This window comes from Anser anser (assembly GCF_964211835.1).
Source record: "Anser anser genome assembly, chromosome: 21".
Classification (NCBI taxonomy): domain Eukaryota; kingdom Metazoa; phylum Chordata; class Aves; order Anseriformes; family Anatidae; genus Anser; species Anser anser.
Genome location: NC_139742.1, coordinates 11001407 through 11017326, shown reverse-complemented (window position 1 = coordinate 11017326; position 15920 = coordinate 11001407). Strand labels below are relative to the sequence as shown.

The following is a 15920-nucleotide window of genomic DNA, read 5'->3' as shown; positions in this document are numbered from 1 at the left end:
GTCAGTATTTATTTAATGCACAGAAATTCAGTTCCGGATACTTGTGCATGTACTTGTTTAATATTTGTAACTTATTTTTCTCCTCAGGGAGGAGCAGAAAACAATCCTGCCCGTAACTTCTTGCTTCAGTCAGCCGATCACAACATCTGTTAGCAATGCAAGCTGCCTGCCCATCAGCACATCAGTCAGTGTTGGCAGCCTCATTTTGAAAACTGCTCACATTATGTCTGAGGATAAAAATGACTTTTTAAAGCCTGTTGCAAATGGCAGGATGGTTAACAGCTGAAAGGCATTCATCTTTCCAGCTTGTGACCACACCATGGAAGCATTTACACTAGCTTTTTATATATATAATATATATTATATAATGTATATTTTTTTTAAAAAAAATAATATTGGGGTCATGCATTTCCTGTGGACTCTTTGATACTTCAAGCCCCTCTCGCATTAGCATTCTGAAGAAAAAAAACTTACTTTACTAGGGTAAGGCGTTCACTTTCCACAAATGAATGGAATTTGGACATTGTTTTACTTAAGCTTAAAGCAGCTTTTTATGAGTTTGTAGCAATCCGGTGCGGTATCTGAGCCATTCTTGTTTAAAATGGCTTCTGTAGAAAACTAACAACTCAGTTATTTAAACTAGCAGGATCCTACAATGATACATCTAGTGAAAGGAAGACTAACTTATTTGACTCTATTTTGTTTCATGAGAGAAGAACTTGTGTCTTGTTGCAGCTGCTTTTTCCTTAGTTGTGGAACTTTGCATGGAGTATTGTTTCCTGTTTGAAGACTGAGAGGTGGGGATTTGGACTTGAGACTTTTTACAGGGTTAACACACCATTAGCTTTGCACTGCTGCGTTATTTGCAGGTCTGTGGTGCAGTGCTTTGCTGCAGCTTTTTGTTTCCATCCCCCCACCTAATTTCTGCTTTAATACTGTAGATACACATACACAGGCTACTTGTCCAAGTAAAGTCACCAGAAGTAAACCAAGTGCCTAAGTCCTCCAGCTAATGTACTAGGTATTGATCTCCCCAAGTTATACATGAAACAATTTTCAACTATTTTGAGAGGTTATGCACTAATGTAACAGCATTTTTTTTTTATTAATAGTTCTCAACTTGCAGATTATAGAACCCAGATGACTTGGCAAAAAGTATCAGGTGCTCTTGGCTTTCCTTTGAAAACCCTGTATGTAGTGTTTGCACTGACTAACAAGATGGTATTGCTGTTTTTGTACTGTTTTGTTTTTAATTTAAACTAAATATTGGGAATTTAAGGCAGTTATTACCTTTTGTTTAATGTTGTTAATCATTATTTTGTATTCAGGTTTAATTTTTGCTTGTTCAGTGGCAACTTATTTTCAAAGACCTTGAAAATACAATAATATAGCATTATCTGACCTTCAGAGTACGGAACAGTGTATGAATTTATGCCCTGTTAAGATGTGACTGAGAATCATGTTAGACATGTCAACTGAAAAGAGTTTTTCATAAACACACACAAACTAGAGCCCTGGGCATATTTTTTTTAAGAAGCTTAAAAATTGACTTTTTTTGGAAAAGAAAGCAGGACTCTCCCTCCTGATAATTACTATCTTGTTTGTCCTCTTACTTTTCTTTGTGACAAGTTTTACTTTTTTTTTTTATGTTTTATTAACTTCTGTGAAGTTGTTTACTCTGAAAATTGTACTGGAATATTTTAAGCCAAGCTGATCTTTCACCAGGTGTACTGCATGTAAGGGCTTTTCCTGCTAGCAAAATGCTTAAAGAGGATCATGTTACTGGTCGTCTGAGTTGTTATTTTACAAAATCACAGCTATGTGGTCGGGTAAGATTTTGATAACTGTTTTGTGCACGTTTCTGGGGGGTGGGGGTTGGCATTTCCCTGAGGGTTACTGATTAGACTAAGTAAATATTGGTGTTTGATATCTCTCCTAACGAACCTGTCCATGAAATAATTATGTTGTAAATATACCTGAAAATCCAAGGGTTAGTTTTGATATTCTGGTGTCAGTATGGAAGATCTTACACATCTATTTAATACTCAAATGTTAAGGAATGTATGTAGAAAAACAGTCAAGTAGTCTTCTAGTGTCCTCTGGCTGTTGCTGTACCTTCCTATAGCCAGTGCCACCTCATAGCTAGGGTTAGATTGATGCTTTGTTTCACTTGCAACTCAAAGTGAATGGATACAAGAACCAGACCACCTTTGTCACCTTAACTTATTTCCTATTGATGTTAAATTTAACTTAGAATGTTAGACATAAATATGATTGTTGTATATTTTATACCAAGACCATTCTGTAAATATGAATTTATATTACTTTTGAAATGCTTCTGAGATACTATTATTTGCTGTACAATGTAATTCCAAAACAGATATGCAAACAAGTATGTCTCTTTCATGGATATTTAAACAGTGAGATCTTCCATGTTGAAGGTGATGTAATTTTTTTAAAAGATTTTTAAATTTTAAATTGCTATTTTGTTACAAAAATAGAGAAAATATAAAGGTTTGAGAAGTCCTTATTTGCCCTCAGGGAAAGAGCCCTCTGTGCACCAGAACTCCACAGAACATCTTCAGCATGATCTGAGGGTGAATATATACTACATAAATTGATTGTGTATTTACCTTAACTTTTTAATTTTAAAATTGCAATTTTAAAAACTTGGTTGTGCTCTGCTGGAGGGGGATTGGGATAAGCTGCTTACACACATTTGCCTGTTTGTCCAGTGAAGTTACATAAGCCTAACATATTCCTGCCAACCATATTGGCATATTTAAGAACAAATGTATCTATATACTCTTGTCTGCAGCAGGAGGTCCCATGATAATAGTATTTCTCTAGGATGACCATACACTTCATACGGAAAGTTGGTTCTTAACTGAGGCTAGTTATTTTCTCAAATTTTTAATATAGAGAATGAAAGGCAAAACATTACTTGGGGGTTTAAATAGCATGTCAGCTTTTGTCTTGCAGTTTTAACACTGACTATGTGATTTTTGCCATGAAACTATGCCCTCCAGTGCCCTGACAAGTAGAAGCTACAGGTGGGAACCTAGTTCTGGCTTTCTTCTTTGGTGGAGTTTCATCCCTTGACCCTATATAAACAAGTATGTATTCATTTGTCTAGTTGCAAATCAGGTGCCTTTGGGCTACGGAAGGGCTTATTTTCTGACACTGAGATATAGTGACTAATCTTCGTGCATTAATAGCAGTGATTCCCATTTAGGTTTTGGCCTTTGCTGTCAGAAAAAAAAATAAAATAAAATAAATAAATAAAAAAAGAAAAAAGGCCCATAGCGGATTGGGGAAAAGAGATCGGCTCTTTTGCTTTGCTTGGACAAGCATTTTTTTATTATTTTTGTTTTTGTTTGTTTTTCCCCACCCCTGCTAGGGGTACAGCAGGGATTTCACATGCAAGAGATACAGGAGTTATTAGTATCTAAGTTAATTGTGTTGCCTCACTACCTGGATTCATTCCTTGTTTTGCCTCATTTCCCACATAGGTCTTAATAGAGACTAATGCTTGTGCTGGGAGAATGCTTGTGTGAAAAGTAGTTATCTGTACATTCTTAACATATAATTATAGCAGAGTGATCACCCTGCTACTGATACTTTGTTCCTGTAAACAGGTGACAAGAAATGAATCTTAGTGTTTATGCAGATTTTGCATTGTAGAATGTATACTAGACCCTTCAAAGGAAAGGTTAGACTCTTTGCAAAGCAAACTGGCGTTGGTTCTTGGTAGTCTAGTACAGGGACGCTAAAGTTTGACACTTGATTTCAAAAAAGAAAGATTGTATACAGCTGATTATGTTAAATAAGCTCTTCATTGCTCATTGTATAAGTCTAATTTGGGAGGTTTTAGTGCTTTGATAACATGATTGAGATTTTAATTTATCCTGTACTCAAGAGCTGAATGCTGTTCTTGTATAATAGTGTACTAGGCTGGATGAGGTACAAAATAATACACAGTGGTCATAAACAGCTGAGGAAAGAACACTTAAAAATAACTATCTAAACTCAGAATAGTTCCAAACATGTTTTTTGTTTGCTTTCTTAAAGCACAAGTTGTCAAGTTGTGCCTGTTGCTGTACATAAACACTGTATGCCAGCAGCTCCTTGATCATATTTGTGAACAGATTTTTCATTATTATTAGACTTATTAAAGGAAGATGCTGAATTTGAGAGTGTAACAAAATGAGAAATGATTGACTTATAGTATGTAAAAGTCCATTCTTTATGTTGTAGCTTAATCCCTTTTGTTAGGAAATTCCCTCTAATGGAGGGACCTCTTCTGCAAGCAGAACACAAATGTGCTTTTTAAATGACCCAATTTTCCAGTATAAATGAACAGCTAAAATTGGCAGTAGTCGTCACTATATCTCTTTGCTTGCAAGGGAGCACAACGAGGGAAAAAAAGTGGCAGTGATGGGATAAAAACAAATGTGAATATTCCAAATTCCCTGTATCGAACCGTAGCGCTACACCCCGTTATTTGAGGAGTAGGTTTGTGGAAGCTTTTAATCAGTCATTAGGTTGCTGTAAAAGCTGAAATAAAACAGAGCCTGCATTCACTACTGCCAAAAGCCAGGGTCATTTGCACATAGCCCATCAATTTATCCAGAGTAGATCTCAGTTAATCCAAGGCATGGAAATGCATGCATTTTCTTAGCTGGGCAAACAAGTACATTATACGGTAGTTGTGATACAACACACGTGGCTTTTATTTGTACTGCACATACCCACTGTACAGCCACTCAGAAGTATTGTGGTTAGCTTGCAGCATCTGCTGTCCGCATTTATACTGTTTACTGCGTATTCTTTTCCCTGGAAGTTTTAAGGAAATTTTTTTTCTTGTTGCATTGATTACATTTTATAAATTTGCTTAGCTGGAAAGTTTGGGAAAAGAGGCCTGTTTGTCAATTGTACAACCGATTGTGAAGCTCTAGTGTGAATATTTTTACGTCTGTATTAGACATTTTCTTTGCAAATCTATTGTTCGATTGAAATGTAAATGAAATAAAAGATGGTGTACACCCATCATGTATAAAGCAGGCACCATCGCTACGATGGATTTAATGCTCATTTTTATGGCGCATTCTCAGCTTCTATTTAAAACTATAATTTAAAATCTGTAAAATGAAATGGGGTTATATGGGGGAGTAAATTCTATTCCGTTTATTTCGGTTTTATTCCCGACTTGTACTGTTTCCCTTTGTGTTAGAAGTAGGGCAGGGCCCGGCGGGGCGCTCTGTGCGTGTTTGCTGTAGCACTGAAGTGAAGAGGTTTTAGCTTTGGCTGGTCACAGAGTAGAGCATCATGGTTTTCAGTGTTTGAGAGAATCGATGGAAGAAGTTTGCAGTATTGACATGTATTTGCATGCACAAATAAAAATTATTTGTCCACCTTCACCGCCTCCGTGCCTCAACCCGGGGAAGGGCGGGGGTGTGGGGGGGTAGGAGGTGGTGCGGGCCGGGCTCCCCCCACCGCGCGAGTGGTAGCGCCCGGGCGGGCCCAGTCCCTGCCCGCGGGGTGGTGGCGCCCGGGCGGGTCCATTGGGCCTGCGGGGGGGGGGGGGGGAGGTGGTGGCTTCCCCTGTTCCGCCTCCTTCCCGGCCTGCCCCGCGAGCACCGGAGCGGCCTCGGCTGGTGGTGAGGGGACGGCGGGGCCGGGACCGGGACCGGGTGGGGACGGGAGGGGGGGGGGGCAGCGGCCGGCCCGGGCTGCTGGGCGCTGGTGGCGGGGCGGCGCTCCCGGCATCGCTGCTGGGGACGAACGCGGCGCCGGGCGGGGCGGGGACAGCGGCCGCCTCCCGGTAATCCGGGCACCCCGGTAATCCGGGCGGTAATCCCGGCGGTAATCCCGCAGCCGTCACGGAGCGGGCCCGTCAGGCGGGGCCCCGCCGAGCAGCGCTGCGGTGGAGGGGCGCTGAGGGGGGCGGGAGGGTTCCGAGGTAGCGGCCGTTGCCTCACCGGCCCTGTCCCTGCCCACAGGAGCCGGCACCGGCGGGACCATGGCAGCCGCGGAGACCTCGCCGTTGGTGCCGTGACCCGCAGCCTGCAGCTCAGATCCGAGGTCGGAGCCGTCAGCACCGAGCGTTTGCGTCGTTTGTCTCGGTACTTAGCAACTACGTGCTCCCTGTTCCAATAACGCGCTTATTTGAACAGAAAAAGCGGTCGTATTTCCTCTAAACGTTTTTCCTTGCATGCGTTATGGTGTTTAAATGCGTGGGCTGCCCGCAGAAGTTTTCGTGAGCTTGTCTTCAACAACTTGAACTGATACAATCTGAAATTTCCTCCTCCAGGTTTGGTTAGAAGCTTGTTCCTGAAAGACTGGAAAGGAATAAAGGTCAGAACGTTTGAATTTGATTAATAATATAGAACATTTCTCAGCTCAGAGGAATCATTGTTAAGATAATTCACATAATATTGGAAATTGAAATGTAAATAACTGGGAATCAACCTAATGAAGCTGTCTGATTGGGGCTTACGAGACTCCCAAATCACAGTTAAAAAATTCATTCTCCGTGGGTAAAAGTATTTAGATATATACTAAAGTACACTGTAGTGCAGAAACAGCTTTTATAACAGCATTTTTTTTAGTAGTGAGCCTCAAAGTAAAGCTTTGTTCATAAAGGTTTTTAACTTAGATACGTTTGAAATTGTGACCAAGAATTAACTTGTGACTGACTGCTCTGTAGACTGTGATAGTGGGCTGTTACCTTCTTACACGGCTAAAAAACTTCTCTGAAAAAGTAGAGTACTATTGTTACACATTTCAAGGGGTTTCTTGTGCTGCATGTTTGAGTAAGAGAAATGTCTGTTTTGTTAATTTATTTTTTAGAACAAAATGACTACTTTGGATGATAAGCTACTTGGCGAGAAGCTCCAGTATTATTACAGCAGTAGCGAGGGTGAGGATGAAGACAGTGAGAAAGAAGATAAAGAAGGGGAGAGCTCCATTCCTGAAAGTGTTGGGGAAATAGAGCTTAGCAGCGATGGAAGCGCAGTCAACACAGGTATTGTTATATCAAGCTAACTGTTTTGTGAATACTTTGCTTATTGGAAGTTTCGCGTGTTTGGTTTTTTTCGGTAATGATAGTTCTATTTTCCTGTATACTTGAGTCAGAGATTGATCATTTCCTGGTTATAGTCTAACCTTAGTTAATAGCTGGTTCTTTATTTTAGCGTTTGCCTTCTCCTTTGAGAGGCTTTGACTTTATATCTAGGACAGTTAGTCTCTGCAGACTAAGGAGATTTATACAATTTGGCTGATAATCCATAAATTTCTTTCCTGTAAGCCAGCAGTTGTTAACCACTAGCAGTCCTGATGTAACAGATGTAGGTGCTGAACAAGTATGCGAGGAACAGAAAGTGGCCAGGCTCTCCTAAAGCAGCATTCTGTCCTGCCACTGCCAGAGGCACAGTACTGATTTGTGCAGACAATTGGTGGGATCTAGAGGGTATTTTTTACATTATATATTGGCTGTCTGTATTTCACAGTGTGTTTTCTAAGAACAATAAAAAAACTTTCTTATGTGTGTTCCTATCCATCACCTGAGAAGGAAGAATGGAAGAATTATGGTACTAAACTGGCATATTTGGAGAGGACCTGAAAAAGTACTTCTTTCCACAGGGCCCCAGCAGCATGGTAGCACATTGTAAGGTGAAGTCTGTGAGAATTAACACAATTGTACATCACAGAATGTACGTCTGTACAGGAATATCGGCAAACTTAATTATAGTTTCCCATCACGTTGTTTTTGTTCTTATGAAAAGTCACACAGTAGTGGAATTCTTGAGAGCTGGTGATTCTATTTCAAGAGCCAAGATATTAATCTTTGAAATAACCCTTGGGACAATTATGAGAGTAGCCTAGTTAGATAAGCTTTAGTCTTCCTAGATGTACCCAAAAAAAAAGAAAACCCATCACCCAGATACACACTCAAGGACATGTAAATGGTAAGTTACTTTTATTTCATTTCATTACGGCATTTTGCACAGTGTATAAGAAGTTTATGACAGGCCCACTATTTTACTGCTGACTTGGGTAGTATTACTGTACTTTTAAACGAGAGATGTAATCGTATTACACATTACGGAATGATGTTTGTAATTTTGTAGTAAATGCCATCATATTTAATTTCAGGTCCGAAAGGAGTCATTAATGACTGGCGAAGATTTAAACAACTGGAGACAGAACAGAGACAGGAGCAGCGCAGAGAAATGGAACGACTCATAAAGAAGTTATCTATGACTTGTAGATCTCACTTAGACGAAGAGGCTGATAAGCAGAAGCAGAAAGAGCTCCAGGAAAAAATCAATGGAAAGGTAACATGGCTCGGAGGAATTAAAATGCCATTTAAATGTTTGACATTTTTTGTTTCATCGTTTGTGTACGTGAAGCAGATGGGAATCCTTATCTCAGTAGGTGTGTTTAACAGAGCAGGTGAACAGACAAAATGCAGAAAATCTTGTTAGTTTCAGTTCTAGAGACAAGATAGTGCATTTGTTTTGGCAAAAGTTGTTTACTGAAAAACTAATTGAAAAAGCTGATGAGAAAGAAGCTGTTTGACAGCGTAGACTGAGGTCAGGCACAGTACCCAAAGCAGTGCTCATAGCTTAGTGAAAGCACATAGCTGCCATTAACCTGAATTAAAGTGGGAGCATGGAGCAGCCACTTGTGTTATTAGTGCAGCCTGTGGAAACTGGAATACCCAAGGCTGAAATCACAGTTCCCACTGGACGCAGTTTCTAATTAGATCAAAATGGAGTGTAATACAGAGGGTGCTTGAGCCTTCGTGGGTTGCACTTTGGTATTATTAAAGATGAGCGACCCACATTAATCCTCTTGACTTAAATCAATTATGTAAGTGACCCACATAGTGATGTAGACCTTTTCTTTTTGTCTTCTATCTTTCTATGTATTTTTTAGATGACATTACAAGAATATAACATGATTCACAACGACGAAGATGATGAGGAATTCTTACAGCGATACAGGAAGCAGCGGATGGAGGAGATGAGACAGCAGTTGTACAGTGGGCAGCAATTTAAAAAGGTTTTTGAGATTACCAGTGGAGAGGCGTTTTTGGACACAGTTGATAAAGAGCATAAAAGCACACTGATCATGATCCATATTTACGAAGATGATATCCCTGGCAGTGAATCCCTGAATGGCTGTATGATCTGCCTGGCTGCTGAGTATCCAACAGTTAAATTTTGCAGAGTAAAGAGTTCGCTCATTGGTGCCAGCACCCGCTTTACTAATAATGCCCTGCCGGCTTTGCTGATCTATAAGGCGGGTGAGCTCATTGGCAATTTTGTGCGAATCACTGACCAGCTTGGAGAAGATTTTTTTGCTGTAGACCTGGAGGCTTTTTTGCAGGAGTGTGGTCTGCTTCCAGAAAAAGACCTAGTGCTCCTGACTTCTATACATAATCCATCTGCATGTTACAGTGAAGACAGTGATCTGGAAATAGACTGAACCACATACGCCGACGGGCCAGTAGGTGTAGTTGTACAGTGGGATGTTGTTGTGCTAGGGGCTGGTTTCTTCCTTTCTTAGTGTGGGTATATTATTCTTCCCTTCCATGCACTTTGACTTTTGCTTGTTAAAATTTTGTTTAAAATAATACGAGGAATTCGTAACATTTTCTTAAATTAATTCAGTATAGTACACGCTAAAACAGTCTTGCTTTTTTGCAGTTCAAATGTGTTTTACTAAACCTGAATTTCTAACACAATTCAGTAAATTTAGGAAATTATGTATTCTATTGTCATCTCTGTTTTCCAAATCACTTAGATTTTGTAAACATGTTGTTCTTGGATCAGTTGTTTATAGTCAGTCTCCTTACAGAGAGACATACAGCGTATGTGAATACCAGTTCACATACAGCATATGTGAATACCCATTCGATCAGAAAGTGGGTACCTAGTCACTAAGACAAACGTGTTTTTAAGTGCTCAAATCTTTTATTAACCTGGAGTTGAACTGCTGCCAGCAAATTAACTGTGCAAGGTCCTATCTTCCATTTGTAGTCCCCTTCTTGGAAGTACCATTGTTCTAACAATTGGCATCAAATTTTTGTTCTTTTCTCACTTGCAAATAACAACAGCTCCTGACTTGATCCTGAAAATTACTTTTCAGATGGAGAGGGTTCTTCTTTCTTTGACCTTACCCAAGACTTAAATGAGAAAATCTTCCTTCTGTTACAGCTCTTACTGTATTCTTGGGTTTTAAAATACCTACCATTAGTTCAGAGTAGTTACTTCTGCAGAAAATAAGCTCTGCCTCTTAAGAGAAAGAGACCTCTTATAAAGAGCTCCAAAGTATGTACTGAATAGCATCAAGGAGAATTTTGTTGACAAAATGCAGAATTAGGACTTGAATAGCCTCAGAATTTCGTACATCTCTAAAATTGTTAAATCACTGCCAATGTTCATTTCTGTCTTCATATTATGTGCTTAAGCTGGGTCTTCAGCTGCATTTTGAATATTAATAACCCCTGGACCTGACAGATGACTGGAAGGCTTTGTGGGAAATCACCCTTGAGCCGATAGACCAGGTCCCTAAATAGGCGTTCAGTAGCACAGCTGATTCCCTTGTCTGAAGCTCAGGGACTCATTCCTGCACAGAGGGTTTGGCTGGGTCAAAACCATGGCCACTGTCCTGTTCTTCCTCTGACGGCAGCTCTTCAGGAGCACGGCTTTCTGTACAGCGCATCAGTGGAGTTCACTAACAGACAAAATCTTGTGGGGTGGGGTTGAAACCTTTGTGGAGACTGTAATTTCTTCACGTGTCTTTTGCTACAAACAAGAAAGGTCTCTCTAAAAACATCACAGCTCTTTCAGCTGCCCAGTGATGTTGATCTTAAAGTTCTCCTCTCCCCCAGAACACAGGGTGGCTCCTACTTCTGGACACAGGGTGAAAGCCGTGCAGCACTGGCTGAGCCCGTTTGTCTTTTTATGAGCATTATTGCTCCTGAATGCAAGAGCTGTATATTGCGCCTTGTCATTACCATTTGTTAGTGGTTACGTTTTTATTAAAGTGTTTGTTTTGTTTGTGCTCTACTTACTTCATATATCAGAGGTAATACGGGGAAGTAATTTTCAGGGTTTCTAGTACGTTACGGTTCACCCTGACTCCAGCAAGTCTAGCGCTACGTAGCTGTGAGATAACCTGAGTAGCATTAGAAACCATTAGCAATTTAGAGTGAGCGCAAGCATGAAAACCTCCAGTGATGCAGAGCAACGCAAAGGCTTTCCTGGCCAGGTTATGGCTGAGTTACTCAAACAATGTCCCTAGTACAAATGAGCATGTTGAGTGTGTGCACTCTGTACTTAGTTGTTACTGAATTACGTGTCTTCTGCATACTTAATTGGATGTTACAACACTTCTGCTTTCTCATGCATTCCTTATTTTGCTTGTTATTTTTTAATTGTGAGGAAAGTAGACTATCGTTACCTGAATATATGACCCAATGTAATGCCATGTTTAATGATTAAATTTAATTGTTTTGTGTTTTTTTTTTTTAATTTCTGTTGTTGTGTAGTTTAATTTGCAAGTAGAAGGCACTTCGGAAAAGCAGGAAGAAGTGCAAATGTCTGTGTAAGCTCTTGGTTCATAGTAAGACTAGATCTTAGTACAGAAAAATAAGTGTTGGCAATTCTATCTATTTGAACTATATTTTTAAAAGTACTATGAGCAGGAAGATAAGTAATTTGTAATTAAAATTACTGAATTGGCACAAATTGTAGCTGTTTTAAGGAAACTGGCAGAAACCCAAATTTTAAAATGTGGTAAGGGAATCTTCTTTTTCGAATTGCGGAAAAAAAAACATGAAAGTTACATGAAATTAAATCATTGAGCGTGGGTATCAGCACATGTAAGAAAAAAGTCAAAGTAGCTGTAATTTGTATTTAGGAGGAGGTTCAGTGAAGTCTGTAGCACAGACAGGGTGCGTATTAGTATCATAATAAAATGATTTGGAGGGGGCAGAGCTGACTGCTTGAGGTGCTTTGAAGTTTTATTTGTACAAAGTGTTTTTTGTTTGTTTTTGTTTTTTAATCCCAACGTCAGTAAAGCTGTAATAGGATCAAAACCTCTCCTGCTCTGTGTCAGATGGCCTGCAGCAAGGGGACTCGGTTATTAATCCGCAGTGCTCAGCTATTTGACAGATGCTTTATGGTGCCAATAGCAAAAGGGAAAAAAAAAAGGTGTGTGGGAAAGAAGTCTGAATCCAATTAATCACTAATCTTGGAGAATACAATAAGCATAAGGGAGAGAGGGATAGAGAGAAGGTGTGTTACGATGCTGCTTCTCAGCAGCAGCACAGACAACACAAACCTGAGGAGGAGTCAGAGGTTGGCTGCTGGAGCTGCTGAGAAGCGTTGCGGACAGGGCTGGGTACTGCCGCTGGTGCTTTTGCCCGTACTTGAAACGAAGTCCTCCCAAATCTACCAAGCGGTAATTGTGTGCCCGAAACCCAGCATCCTTCATGAACATTAAACAATGTGGCAAAGTGAAATGAATTTTAGGATAGGTTAGCTATTGGTTTGTTAGTGTCTGTCCCCTGTCCATTCAGTAGAACTCAAAACTACAACTCCTGTCTGTAAATGTTATAGCTGGAACGTTGAAGTCTTCTTTATTTATCTAATTTTTTAGATAAGGCCCTGACCAGATTAAAAACTGAAATGTATTTATGTATATATATGCTTTAGAGGACTGAAATTAAAATGAAATTGTACCGACACCTACGTACAATAAAACAGTTCTGAAACATCCAGTTTGGCATTGGGAGCGTCAGGTTTTTGGTTTGGTGCAGGTGCCTCTCCTTCCCCCAAAGCTGTTGCATTCTGTCACCATCAGAACTGCATTCATGTTGATGCGTTCTACTAAATGGTTTGGTTTTGAATAAAGGATGCTTTTTAATTTTGTCGAAGATATTTCATCGATCTTTTCTGGCACAGCAACTTCCCTAGCACAAAACATTGCTCCTGGCAGAAATGTGTGATGGCGGTTTTGGTACCACGAATGGCTCTGGTGCAGGAGGTGGCAGAGAGAAGCTGGCTGCGGTGTCCGGCGTGGGTTGTCTGAATTGGGTTATACACTCGAATGTTTTGTCTCTAGCAGTGCACCTTATCTTGACTGGGCCAAAAGTCCTCTGTGTGCTGCTAGGGACCAGCAGAAGCTGGGAAAGAGTTCATCTGCCCAGCTCTCCCCGCTAGCCGAGAACTGCCTCCCGGAGGGCTCGGTGGGCAATGCAGAGCCCGGGGCTACGAAGCTGGGCAGGTACCGGCCTGAGAGTGACGTCCCTTGAGCTCTGCCAGTTGTTCCCTGCCCCAGCTACTGCCACCAGCAATTCTGTTCCTTTTATTAGTGCATCTGATGAAACCGGTCTGAGCTATAAATGTGAAAAGTTGAGGGAGGCTGGGGCGTTACTGCAAAGCGACCGAGGTTGGTTGCCTTTCTCGTGCCATGGCAGAGCTTGTGCGGGCACTGCTCAGGTTTTAACATTTTGGGATGCAGTTCTATCAGCATCGAATGGAAGCAAGCTTTCTTAAATCCGTTATTTCAGTGGGGCAAGAGAGCTCAGAAAGAAAACAACTGGAAAACAAGGTTGGTACTTACTACATTTAAATGTTTGTGATATTTGCACTAGTCTGTGTATCTGAAATATGACAGTAAGTTAATGCATGGCGAGGATTCGGTGAACAAGGCTTCTTCCTTCTGAGCTGTTGTGTGCTCTGTTTGCAGTCCGTCCTTTCTATGTCGCGTTTTCTATCTGCTGCTTCTCAAGCCTAGGACAAACATGCAGATACGGCCAAGGTGATTTTGGCTTTTCCTGCCTGTTGGTGTAGCTCTGCTTAGTCCTGCGTGTACCCGTGGAGCCTGAAAAACCACAGCTCCCCTGACGGGCTGTCCGTTTGCTTGTCTCCATCTGTCTATTCTGGTCATGCAGCTACATTGCATCCCTTTTGGAGCGCTGGGGGTTTATTTGCAGGGACGCCAAAAAGTGAATTAGTACTGTAAGGTTCGTTGGTGTTTTATCGGAGCCAGATGATCAGGTTGTCACCCCAAGGAGCTTAACTCAGATGTTGGGTCATGCGCTCACCTGGGTGCCAGACAATGAAGGACAAGACCGAAGAAAATCAGTCTGATTTTATAAAAATAGCTGATTTTTTTTGCCTTCAGTATAAAAGTTACAGATAAATATCTTAACATACCTAAAAAGTGATAGATGCTTGCTGATTTACATCTTAGTGAAAGCATTCAAAATGTGCCTTTCTTGAAAAATCCAAGCAGACCTTCCTGCTCTGGTGCCTGGTGAAGTGTCCCAGCCTGGCTGAAGAACTCATCGGACGAGGGTGAAAACGCTGCTGGACGCCCCCGATCCCACCCAGGTGATGGCCGTGTGCGGCTCGCACCTTGCGGCCCCCTTTGCGTGGAGCAGCGCTGCGGGCAGCTGGTCTCCTCCTCCTACCGTCCACTCCGGTCGTTGTCGTGCTCGGTGAATCACTGCTCCAAAGGTCACACAAACACGGGCAGATGTGCGCGCTGCCGCTTCACGCACCGCACGTACGCAGCACCAGCGGTCTCCTGTCCAGATCGGCCCGCGGGCGAGCTGCAGCTATGCTCCCCCAAAGCGCTTGTTTAAAAAACGGTGCTTGTTTAAGGGCATCTTCTGGGCTGGCCAGGAACAGGCAGAACAAGGAGTCTGTCGGAGCAGGGTGTCCAGCAGCCCCCGGCTCCACGCTGGACCCTGGGTGCATGGGGCAGCCCCCTGGGTGATGCTGGGGAGCTCCAGGCTAAACCCCGCGTTCCAGAGCCGCAAGCTGCTGTCGTTTGTACTATGTCAGGCTTGGCAGGGCTGCCTCAGCTGCACTGTTCCTGGCAGGATGTTCCTCTGTGGTGGCAGGGAACACCTAGGCAGCAATCCTTGTGTGCCTGCCGGGCCGCAGCGCGCTTATCAGCTGGTAGCAAAGCCGTGCTGGCAGGCTGCGATAGCTACAAACAAGAGCAGGATGTTTGTGGTCTAACTGAAACGAGCCGAGCTTGTGCTGCTAACCAGATGCTGAAGGATGCTCTGAGGCTGGAGCTCTGCACGGCGAGGGCAGTCGCGTGCGTGCTTTGGAAGTGTCGTGGGAACGCGGTGCGTGGCTCACGGGGTGCGTTCCCCTAGGGGGAGACGCCAGCAGCCGGCCTGGGTGCTGCTTGCTCTGGTTTTGAGCGCTGCATTGCCACCTGAGTGAGGGCTGGGACCCTCTGGTGGGCTGGCAGCCCCCGGAGCACAAAGCCACCGCACCGTGTGTGTGTCACCGGCACGCAGCGAGCTGCTGCTGGGAGCTGGGCACGTTGGTGCCCGGGCGTTTTGGTGCCCAGGCACGTCCTGCATGCCCGTGCCTTCCTCAGCATCAGCGCGTGCAGTGTGGCAGAGGAGGGGTCTGCAGGGGACTAGGACCTCTAGATTGAGGGACATGGTGGGACAGCTTCTCTGTTTTTTTTTTGTGTGTGGAAGTTTTCTCACCCAAGAGCAGGAGCACTGTCCCACCTAGCAGACGGTACCGCGAGGTTTCACCAGTGAATTGGCCACGTGCCGCTGTCTCAAGCCCCATTGCAGGGGCTCACCAGGACAGAGCAGAAGCACAGGGCCGGGGCCCCTCCAGCTGCTCCTGCAGCACAGCGGGGAGCTGCAGCCTGCACCTCACCTGCAGCTGGGGCTGTTTGTGCCCTCAGGGGTGGATTTCACATGATACAAATACCCGGTGCTGGGCTTAAGCTCTGCATCACCAGCAGCAAAGCGCAGGTTTGTGGGGCAGTGGTGGCTGGTGGGAAGCAGCGGGGCCAAAACCTTCACGGAGGCTGTGGCACAGCCCCTGCCGAGGCACAGGGAGCCGGGAAGCTCCGCT

The 15920-nt window shown here is 43.0% G+C and overlaps 2 protein-coding genes across 7 annotated transcripts in view; both read left to right on the top strand.

The window, feature by feature from the left end:
• RC3H2 (ring finger and CCCH-type domains 2) overlaps positions 1-5418 on the top strand; it is a 29633-nt gene extending 24215 nt beyond the window's left edge. For all 5 annotated transcript variants that reach the window (XM_083806952.1, XM_083806951.1, XM_083806949.1 and 2 more), the window contains one exon: positions 88-5418. In XM_083806952.1, the coding sequence (XP_083663078.1) occupies positions 88-116 (29 nt within the window). In that variant the 3' untranslated portion in view covers positions 117-5418. The remainder of the gene's footprint in view (positions 1-87) is intronic.
• Positions 5419-5575: 157 nt separating this feature from the next.
• On the top strand, positions 5576-12952 carry PDCL (phosducin like). Of its 2 annotated transcripts, none has more exons than XM_083807551.1 (6): positions 5576-5660; positions 6003-6125; positions 6314-6357; positions 6853-7027; positions 8158-8339; positions 8944-12952. In XM_083807551.1, exons 4-6 carry the CDS (start codon positions 6859-6861, stop codon positions 9493-9495), a joined length of 903 nt encoding a protein of 300 aa, XP_083663677.1. In that variant the 5' UTR covers positions 5576-5660; positions 6003-6125; positions 6314-6357; positions 6853-6858; the 3' UTR covers positions 9496-12952. The 2 variants fall into 2 exon arrangements, with proteins under 2 accessions (XP_083663677.1, XP_083663678.1); XM_083807552.1 differs by having other exon boundaries at positions 5600-5660; positions 6003-6084.
• Positions 12953-15920: the final 2968 nt, after the last annotated feature.

Bases quoted from the DNA above. Each gene is read 5' to 3' on its own strand.
- PDCL (XM_083807551.1), top strand. From the start codon at position 6,859: ATGACTACTTTGGATGATAAGCTACTTGGCGAGAAGCTCCAGTATTAT. The intron at 7,028-8,157 runs GTATTGTTATAT...ATTTAATTTCAG, and splicing joins TGGAAGCGCAGTCAACACAG to GTCCGAAAGGAGTCATTAAT. The intron at 8,340-8,943 runs GTAACATGGCTC...TGTATTTTTTAG, and splicing joins AGGAAAAAATCAATGGAAAG to ATGACATTACAAGAATATAA.